This window comes from Pundamilia nyererei, unplaced genomic scaffold (assembly GCF_000239375.1).
Source record: "Pundamilia nyererei isolate P.nyererei 1_Seehausen unplaced genomic scaffold, PunNye1.0 scaffold00053, whole genome shotgun sequence".
NCBI lineage: Eukaryota > Metazoa > Chordata > Actinopteri > Cichliformes > Cichlidae > Pundamilia > Pundamilia nyererei.
In genome coordinates, this window is record NW_005187454.1 from 2,185,759 (window position 1) to 2,196,776 (window position 11,018).

At 42.5% G+C, this 11,018-nt stretch overlaps 1 protein-coding gene across 2 annotated transcripts in view; it reads right to left on the reverse strand.

Annotated features, from left to right (window-relative positions):
* Positions 1–11,018, reverse strand: part of nr6a1a (nuclear receptor subfamily 6, group A, member 1a) — a 118,339-nt gene that overhangs the window by 78,523 nt on the left and 28,798 nt on the right. For both annotated transcript variants that reach the window (XM_005733610.1, XM_005733609.1), the window contains exon 2: positions 4,967–5,011. In XM_005733610.1, coding sequence (XP_005733667.1) covers positions 4,967–4,970 — 4 coding nt within the window. In that variant the 5' untranslated portion in view covers positions 4,971–5,011. The remainder of the gene's footprint in view (positions 1–4,966; positions 5,012–11,018) is intronic.

The following is an 11,018-nucleotide window of genomic DNA, read 5'->3' on the forward strand; positions in this document are numbered from 1 at the left end:
TTTACTGGTTTACTAAGCAGCAGAGGGCCACAGATCCATTTTGCGTACATATCTGTGTATTATCAGGGAACATAAACTCTGTGCACATATCCGTGTTTAAAATATTACGATATGTTATGAAAGAAAGAACTGAAAAGTTAAATACTTTGATCTGAGCACAAAAACAACTGAAGATGAACGTAGAGAGGATAAATCTAAATGTCGACCTTTTTAAAGAAATCCTCTTATCTGGGATTCGGCTGCAGCAGAAAACACTCGTCGTCTATAAACTGGAGCCACGATAAGCCTGCTGCAATTCTAAAGCTCCAGGTAAACTGTGCTGGCATTCAATGAGGGATTCATGTACAAATAAATGAGTAAATGAAATGTCAGCGCAGGTTCTCTGCAACTGTGAGTAAAGAGGACTATCTACAGAGGCCTGCACGCGGCGGACGTTTGCTACTTATATCAGGGCCACACAAACTGTGCTTGTTTATCCCTGTGGTGTCGGGCTTTGTCATCATACACTGTGAAGTTACAGGCACTGACACTGGGAACTGCGTGACCCACTTCTCCCTGACCTGGAAACACTCCGCAGGCTGACCTGCAGTCCAACGCCAACGCAGCTCGCATCAAGCGAAGGAAGAAAAAAAGCACAGCGAACGAAATCTAGGCTCAACGTAAATTATTAAAGGCTAAAACGATGAGAAAGCACAGAGGGCAGCAGCAGAGCCCCGCCAACGGTGAAATCCACTTTATGTGAGCTGAAGGGAATAAAGAGGAGGCATCTGAAGCAGGGCAAGTGTTTGGCTGCTCTGCTCCGTAGCACGCAGGAAAATCAAAACCTGGTGATCCTGAATGACTTCTGGACACAGCCATATGAAGTTAGCCCAGTTATGTGAGGACAAAGGAGAAGCATGTGCTGGGCACAGGCCAAGTACTTCCATATGGGTGTGTGGGTGAGTTCACTGGGTCCAGGTGGCACGTGGGATCATACGTCACGTGGGGGTCCAGCAGGGATCTACTGCCCCCTTATGGTGTGTGCCGTGCAGTGTCGCATTCACGAGGCACGTTTACATTACAGGTCAGCTGCTTTGGCACATCTCTTGCATCGGCTTTGAAGTTCTCACATCTCATCGTCCGAAACAGCGACACAGCGCTGGTCTGCAGCTCCCTCAGAGCCTTTAACTCGTGACACTTTTTGTGTAGTGACTCTATCAGTAAAACAGAAAAATGAAAAGCAGCTTTGACGGTGTGTAAAGAGTTTATTTTGTCAGATGACAACTCCAGAAATGTATTCCACGTCTTCTCATTTGCTAACAGTCCTTGATACCAGACTACTGATGATCAGCTCCCACACTGCCCGTGCATGGGCAGCAGCACCAGGAAGATAAAGGCCGCAGCAAATGTAAACACACAGTATTCTGCTATTCTGTGACCGTTCATTTCACTGTCACACTGTAACTGTTTGCAAATATTTTAGCACATCAGAGCGAACAATGAGAACAACGAAGTGAAAGGACTGCACGCAGGACTGCCCTCCAACAGCTGAGCCAAAGCAACAACTATTGGAATATTATAAATATCATGAAACCGCCCTACATGTCATCATTTGTAATGTGCACCACTGCAGAGGTCACTGATTCATTAACAAACGTGAGGTAAAAATATTCCATATGAGTAAACACAGAGTGACTTTTAAACCATTTATTTGTCACACCAATTTATGGGAATGAACTTCGATATAATAACTGAAGGAACAAAACCAATAAACAAACTAAATGTATCAGTTTGTGCTCGCGGTCAACCAGGTCCAGTCTGATAAATGCAAAAGGAAATAAATGTTCTTAAACCATTTCATGGCCTCTTTTTCTTTATATACCACCAGTCCACATGCACTAAGACGGACATGAAATACATATATTACATTATTTTGCTTTGTTTCTAGTTTGAGTAGAACAGTTACAGGACTGAGTGGGAAACTGTGTGCACAGATCCAGTCAGTCCAACTACTCAGGGACAAAGTTGAGAAGAGAAAGTCCCGTCCCCACCTGGTAATGATTAACCACGAAACCACAGACCATCACCAAAGGACACTGATAAGCCATTGGTCACTGAAGGGGAGGGGGTCAGAGAAGAATGAGGACCGGGTCAGCACAGGGAGACTGGAGGTGGAGCTCAAAACACGAAATTAACTATGTTTAAAATGGAAAATATACATAAACTACAAATTCATTTTGAAACCTATAGAAATGGCCCATCACCCAATCAGCTTCCAGCTGATTAACAATAACGAGTCTAATTCAGTCGTTTATTTTTATCCATCTTTAAACGACTTAATGGCTCCAAAAACACATTCACCAAAATTCTTTCAATAAATAAATGTCACGAATTCGCTTCTTTCTTCCACAACAAATGTTGTAGTGTTAGAGGTCATGTGTGCTGTTCTAGTTTATCCAGCACTGCTTCACATTCTTATCAAACTACCGCTGTGAGTCCACATACCTGCTAACCTACAAATCTAGATCCCATCCACCCAGCTCTGTTTCTCTCAAAAGTGCTGTAATCACTCCACTACTCCAGAGCCATGAGTATTTACAGATATTTCTAAACCGTTTTCTCAGCTCAATATTTGGAAAAAACACATTTACAAACAGCTGTATGAAGAACTTCTCACAGTCTGTAATGATAAGGACCAATAAGGTTTCAGTAACAGCTCTTACTAAAGTCACCGAGGACCAGCAGTGACTCACAGTCCTGGTTTTATTTGATCCCTTTCATTTTAATTCAAAGACTTCATGAGTTGCTTTAACAGGTCAGCTTCCTGGTTGGATTACATCACAGCTAAAGGGTCGAACTTTTAATATTTCGATCGATGACTTTAGACCTGCACAGGCTTCAGTCAGGGGTTCCTCAAGGGTCTGTCCTTGGTCTACTACTCTTTAACCTTGATGTAGTATTTTGGTAATAATATGAAGAGTCATAATGTGTCCTGCTGCTCTTATGTAGATGATACAGAGCTACATTCTACTCTGATCTTCTAACCTCTGTTCACAACGAGCTGCACTCACATTAACTGCAGATGTGTCAAAACTTGGAGACGAGACTTTCTCTTTGTCTAAATTTGATCAGATTTAACTTCCATTTCTGTGATTCAAGTTCTGATGATCGTATTAATAAGGCCACCACACCTCCTTTCCATTACGGTACTTGAAAAATATATCAAGTTAAAAAACCTGACTCTGACCTGCATTCATGACAAGCAGGTGAGATTATTGTAACACTGCACTGGACTTTCAGTAGAACTAGTTCAGGACATTCAAATGCAGCAGCCGGGATCCTTACACATGAAAATATTATTCCCAGTAATACTTTGGCTCCCTGTTCAAGACAGAATGACCTTCTATTAATCCAAACACACTCGGTGTTTTTGGCCCGAGGTTCATCTCTGACACGCTCAGTTATTCCCAGAATCAAATCAAATGTCACTGCCGCACGAATTCAAGAGATTTGCATGAATTTGGCTTTTAAACAGTTAACTTCCAGCTGATGGAAAACAAAGTGTTACGTGTGAGTGATGAAGTGTGCAGCTCTTTCTTTTTTTAAATGGACTTCATCTCTTTACGCTTCCCCAAAGAGCTCTGAACATCTGTGGCCAGGACAGCACACTGTCGTAGGTTTACAGCCCCGTGGTGCACAAATCCATCTCCAATAAATGACCATCTGCTGCTTCATGACCACAACACGATTCACCTTCAGAGATTAAGATTCTAGTGAAGAAAAAACATTTCTGAGATAACAGAGTTGATATTAAGACTTCATGTACTGGGCTCGTGTTGGAAACAGCTGCTGCTAGCGCAGCTATTCGGTCCCTGACCTGGCTTTTTTTGGTCACTGAATGGAGGTCTGTGAATTCCCAGCCCTGTCACAGCCTTTACAAGCCGGAGGAGGCTTTCTGCAGCCCCCCTTGACCTCTGCGTCACCCTTGCCCAGTGCGTGCACTGCAGCATCCTGGGATGAGAATAGAGCTAACAGAGCGAACCCACCTCGTCAAGTTTACAACCCAATCATGCCTGGTCTCATAAATCCACGCCTTCTCCTGCAGCACGCTGACAATGCCCGCCATTCAGTGTGTGCGCAGGTTTAATAGTTCCTCTCGGCTTCCTTCTACTTCTTAGTGACCCCTCCACACACACACACACACACACACACACACACTTGCAGGTTTATGGAGGAACTATGAGAGCAGAGCTGCGCACAAACAGGTCAGCGTGGAGTCACGGTGAGGTCAGCGCTTTTTGAACTGTGCATGACCTATGACCCTCTCCATGGTGCCACCTGGCGCTGCAATGGCAGCCAGGGGAGTCCTGAGTGAACTTCATCTGAACCTGGACCTTAACATTGGACCACTGCCTCACCCTGTCCCCCTGCATCCAGCTTCCCCTGAAACCAGGAGTCACGTCTTCCCGACACATTTCTAGCGCTCGTGTTGCATCTCTGCACTGCGTCCACCGCGCAGAGATGTTGAAGACAACAAAGACGTCGATTACTTTCATTTATTGAAGTTCTCTGAGATCACATCGCTGAAGCAGACCATCAAGACTCGTTGCTTTATGAAACGTGTAAATGTGTTTAGACATTTCATTTCCACTTGTTGGATTTCTCTCTCCATGCTCGTGTGGATGGAAGCGGCTGTCGTTGGGTTTATACCCCCCTCTTGTGGTTTTGATTGGAAACTAGAACCCATTTATTAATTTCACATTTCACTTTACCACTAGAGGGAGATCTTTGTCCAAAGATCATTTTCAAGATCAGAAACTAAAAGTGAGGTTCAGCGTTGTTGGACCAGAGAAAAGTTCATGTATTTTGGAGTAAACAGATACTGGGGGCAAATGTAACTAAATATTTTTCATTAGTACTTAAACAGAAAAGTAAGGGAAGATAAGTAAGATTGAAATCTGAGGTAAGTGCAGGTTTATGAACTTACCCATGTTGTTGTGCTCAGTTTCAAGCTGATGATCGCTGTAAAAACCTGCAGAAAAGAGGTGCGAGGTTAGTGCTCCAATTGTTACAGAGTACTGGCAATTATGATAATATTAACAAAAAGGATTCAAACTCCAACGTGCAATTAACTGCTGTAAGACACAAAAGTTATAGCACAAAGTTTGGCTTCTTTTAGTTTGGCAGTTCAGTCAGTCAGACTTGTGTTGTGCCTGTAGCCCACACATCCACACTGACCAACGCTACTGCTCAGGGTAGCTGAGCAGGTCGTCTATTAACAGCTGCTCTGGTTTGCACGCCAAATATACCAAGCCCACGTTGCTCTCTGGTGTACTGGACATGTCCAATGTGCATGAATGTTAGACAGAAAGCTTGTGCGAATGGGCGAATGAGGCAAGTTACATAAAGCCCTTTGAGTGCTCAGGTAGAGCACAAAGGCCATTTAAGGCCAGTCCATTCATTTAAGCTGGAAGTCTGGAGGCTACAGCCCAGTGCGAACAACAGTGAGCAGAGCAGACACGCTGAGCCCAGAGGAGAGAGTAGTCTACCTGAACTAGATTGTCTGTAAGCCAGGGGAGTGTGGCCACAAAGTCCCATCACAGTGTGTCCTTGCAGATATGAACACGGCTTGATGAGGATGCATGCAGAGAAACCCCCCCAACATCAGAAGAACACACCAGGCAGCTAAGCATAAGAAACTGTCGCACAAGCTCACCACAAAATGTTGCCATGTCTGATACTGCAACAATCAGACATAATTTCACATGAACAACATAAAAGTGTGGATCCATCCTGTTTGATATCAGTGGTACAGGTTTCACACACCTTTGAGTGCCAACAGAATATTGCTTAAACACCACAGCCTAAGACTATTATGCTTTTATAACGATAGCTTATCCATCTTCTGATCGTAGATCTCACAGTGGAAAAGGAGACTTGCATAGAATAGAATAGAATAGAATAGAATAGAATAGAATAGCCTTTATTGTCATTGTACAGAGTACAACGAAATTGGAGTGCCACTCCCTTGGTGCAAGTTTCAATAATAAATATAAATGTAAAATATAAAAAGTACAATCGTAAGTACTCAAACAATAGTCTGTACAATATATACAGGATAGCAGCATGAATATAATGACAGTGACGTCATTCACGCATCATGGATGTGTGAATGTTTCAGTCCAGTGTCTTAAACATCTTTTCACCTGTAACCTCATCACTAAAATTCATGTCTTACTTTAACAAACTCAGCATCGATCTCCTTCATTTTATGTTGTTTTTTATGTAAATAGATTGAGATGATCTCTTATTTCCTTCTGGTTCGTGACTCATGCTCACCCCTGTGACAAATCCCACCACAACAGGCTGTATTATAAAAGACTCAGCGTGAAGCCTCTAAGGAAACTCGTTCTGATCCTCTTGGTGATTGTAAACTAAGTAGCATGTGAGGAGCAGCACAGGTTGCAGTATCATATAGTAATGATGAAGATCGTGCACTCCTCAGGAAAGTGTTACGTGAGGTCATCCGGCAGGAGAAAAGCAGGGCCCTTCTTTAATACATCTGGCAGCTCGAGGAGTCTCCCCCTGCTGGCCTTTAAGATGAATGCAGTTTTAAGGGGCTCCCACTGTAAGACTGGAAAGCTACATGCAGTCGATGATCACCAACAAGGCGACCAAGTCAACTAAAACTAGACGTCAAAAAATAGTGAACCAAAATAAAAATCAACAAAACAAAGTAACTGAGTCAGTACAGAGTACTCACAAATCTGAAACAGAAAGAGCACTCTCAGTTACATGGAGTAATAAAGGGCAGACCCACTCAGACCTTACACTGTGTGTGTGTGGTGTCAAAGAGGTGTGACACAACAGCGACCGAGTGGACCTAAGAGCAGACCACAGCCACCTCACCATCATTGTTCACACTCAGGCTACAGTTCGCACAAGCTCACCAAAGCTGGACAATAGAAGACTGGAAACATGTTGCCCAGTCTGACATCTCAATTTCTACTGGGAAAAAAAAAAAATCCGACAGTTACCATCAGAATTGGTCATAAAACATCCTCCAAGCGGGGATCCATCCTGCTTTGTATCAGCACTACAGACCGGTGGTGGAGCTGTAGTGATGTGGGGAATGTGTTAGCATGAAAATGTGGAGGAAATTTCTCTGGTTTGATCTCAGTTTGGTCAATTTAGTTTTCACAAGCAACCTGATGAAGTTTGGGTGCTTTCCTGTGAGTCACCTGCCATCACAGAGCGCTGCAACATCTGAACTTTAATACCACGCACATTCACCTCTAACATTCATATCATTAAGAACATTAAAGCTAAAAAAGTTTCATTATAAAAAGTAAAAATAAACCAAAATATTATTATAACTCTGATCAACTCCCCAACACTTAACACAACATGAGTAGTTTTAATACAGCTTACCTTCTTATCTTATGTGTGTTCATTCGTGCACGTTTGTTTTCACTATCATTCATTTTGACTTGCTAACTTGGTTATTGTGAGACCAGGCTTCAGTCATTAGTTATGAAACAAACCCTAACCCTGATCAGGGAATACTCCCTACCTTCCTATCTGATGCTGCTTCTGTAGGAAGCACTTTACAGCACGTTTCCTTCACGTGTCACCGCGTCCATGTATGAAGAACTGTTGTACGCAAAGACTCGAAGTCTCCACCAAACTAGTAGCAACAGTAAAAGCTGACAGCGCTGGACCACACAGTGGGAAAACATTTTTTATGGATCTTTTATGCACAGCCTGACACATCATCGGGCTCCCCTAACCCCACGACAGTCTGTTTGCTTCATATTAGTTACCCACTTGCTGTCTCAGCTTTATTAGACCCACATTTTTCCCCGTCTCACCTCCTGCAGCAGCCATCTGTGCAACCACCAAGTGACTGGTTCTCACTTACATAGCACACACATCCAGTCACATCCAGACTGGTGCAGAATGTTGGTGCATAACCCCCCCCCCCCATCTGTGTCAGTGTACCACCCTGCTATCAACAGCTGTAGACCCTTGACCCGACACACGCCAGCTGCCTGCACCTGACCCCTCCTTCCCAACCCCCCTCCAACACCAGGGCATATGTTCTCCCTGGAGCACACACACGAACACACGCGTGCCTCAGTCAGCCGAACAAACATACGTTACATATGTAACATCCATGTAACAAGTTCCCCACCTCCACACAGTTCTGAGGAGCTGCAGCTTTGAAGTGAGACAAGAAGTTTGGATGTCACCTCGAACTGCAGAGAAGTTCACCTCCTGCCATTATATCTGCCATGTGACTCAAAGCATTTGGAACTTGTCGACTGAAGGACCACAACCTACTTTTATGTGACTGCACCAACTGTCTTTATCTTACATCTCTTACAATTACAGTTTAGTTATAAGAGGCATGTGTAGGTATGGCAGATGTACCTAAGATAAGCCTCATCATTAACGAGTCGCTGATAACCTGTTAAAAAAAGTCACGTTTTTTTTATTACTGCTCTTTAGGGTTCAGGCTTTGAAATGTTGTCTCCACATCAGCACGAATCAGAGAATGGAACTGTGGACCAATATATTTATCATTTACAGTTTTGTTGACACAAAATGTATTTTGGCATCCAAAACTTCAAAAACATACATGAGTAATAAAAACCATCTATCTATTAAAGATGGTTAACAGTAGCCTGGTTAAAAGTGCTTTGTGTTAACTCCTCACACACCCCCACACACAACAATGGGCATCAGTGGGATTCCATTTGTGAGGCTCACAGCAATTAACACGACTATAGCTCTGTGAAGCTGTATCCAGACACAGCGTCAGTGCCAAATGTTTCCACGTCCACTGGTGTCGTCCATAAGATTGTAACAAAAGCAGGAGATCTATTACAGTTAGAAACCAACGTTAATAATTAACCCTTTAAGACCTGCCATAGTCCGCCAGAGCTTATAGTATATTTTTACAGGCTGTAGTGTCATTTTTGGGAGCATTTCAAGTTGCTATACATCAATACAACCATTATAGCCCAAATTTTAATAATATGTCTGCATTAAGTGCATAGTAATTACATAAATTTCAAAAACGTGCAATAAACTACAAAAAAATTGAAAATCGTTTTTGTTTTTTAACATATATTTCTAGTTAGAGAAATTTAAGAGGCTTATCCCTCAAAACTGTAAATACAAAAGAGTTGCACAAACTAGTTTCCCACCACAGGAAATTTATTTTGAGTGTCTTTATAGTTTTATTTTTGAAATACACCAATTTTTATGTACTGCAAGAAAAACGAAAATAAATATTATGATGCAAATTTGCAAAATAACAGCATATGCATCAAAATAAACTATTTCCAGCAGTGCAATATGAGTCCTCAGCATCCCAGAAACGACACAGGAAGTCATAAACTCAAACATAACTTTTAAAAACACCAGTATAGGCTCATGAGGCCCTGAAGGCAAAAAACTACATTTCCGCAAAATGACGTCACTTCCGGTTTCGGGCAGGACATGGAGGACATGCGAGAGCTCGTGCTGATGGACGTAGGAAGTGTCACAAACAGCTGATCGGATCAGCAAAGCGTGTTTCTGGAATATTATGTTTTTGTTCCTGCAAGCGCTTTTTATGCAGTTTTTCAAAGCTATATGTGGAAGGAAACTGTGACTTAGGGCAAGCTGATGGCATAAGATGTAAGTACAACTCCTCCGGTTTCATATGCAAAAAAAATTATGGCGCTAGCTTATGTGGTTGCAGTGCTACCGGGATTTAAAAATAGTTACGCAAAACGGAGCATGCCCGCTCCGACCGGCTTTAAAAGGGTTAAAAACACCCCCTCTGTTATATGAGAATACCACAGTAAAGGGTTTGTCGCTTTTTTGTTTGTTTCTTCCAAAAGATTCCCACCTGTGTCTCCTGCACTTCATCGTGCCCTCATCACACACGGCCACAAAATCACCCAGTGGGAAAGAAACTGAGTCTCTGCAGATGCAGCCACACTCGTCACATCTGTCACGTGTGGAGATTCAACATGAAAACTATAACAAGCAAGATTTGAGTGTCGTATCAACATATTATTATTATAATGATGAATAATGGGGGATGAGCAAAACTAACACTGATTGGAGCGCCGGCGTGGTCCACAGACTATCGTTCATCACTACAACCACTGTTGACAATCCGAGCTCCTGTTGCCTAGGCAACCTTTTAAAGTACTCATCCCTCTTTACATACACAGCAGTGTATTCTTCATTGTCACTGACAGTCAGTTTAGGCGCTCACCTTGAAGCTGAAAAGATTAACCTGGGACCCAGCACCACCGTGAAGTCGTTCATTTTTTCAAATTAGATTTTTCTCCTCTATGGTGTCCACTCAGCACATCGCTGCAAGTCCATTCCTGTGAGAAGATGTGTCTTAGGGCACAGTATTCACTGCTTTCTGAATAACCATTGTTTCTGGAACCCTAAGCATAGCTGACTACTACTCTGTTTCCATTAGACTCATACTCAGACCGTACGAGAGGTCTGAGTATAAGACACTACAGATTTGAATGAGATTATTGGAGATGGTGGGTGTTTGGAAGCAAGAACAACACATTTAAAATCTAAAACACTACCATGTGCTGCAGGAAAGTCTTCTTTCAATATCCGGCCAGTGTGTGTAAGAGGCCACGCTGAGAGCACAGCGGTCCTGCCACACATCATTTTCCAATTTTCTTTCTGCTCTCTCGTCAGCTCTTAACAACAACGTTTATGTGACTGGGAGTAGAGCAAAAATATTTATCACGATATACATTTGAAAATTTGTGATAACGATATAACTGACTATATAATTGACACGAGACAAAATACTTTACAACTCCACAACTTTAGTAGTGCAAAAATCCCCATCAATGTATTTTCACTTAAACAAGCAGCTGTTTTTTATCTGCATTAAAGTTATATAAAAATGTAACAGTGCAAACTCCTCGCTGACAGTTTAACCAAAAGGCATTTCCAGTGGAAACTGGCCGACATATCCTCAGCATAACCATGTGTAATATCAA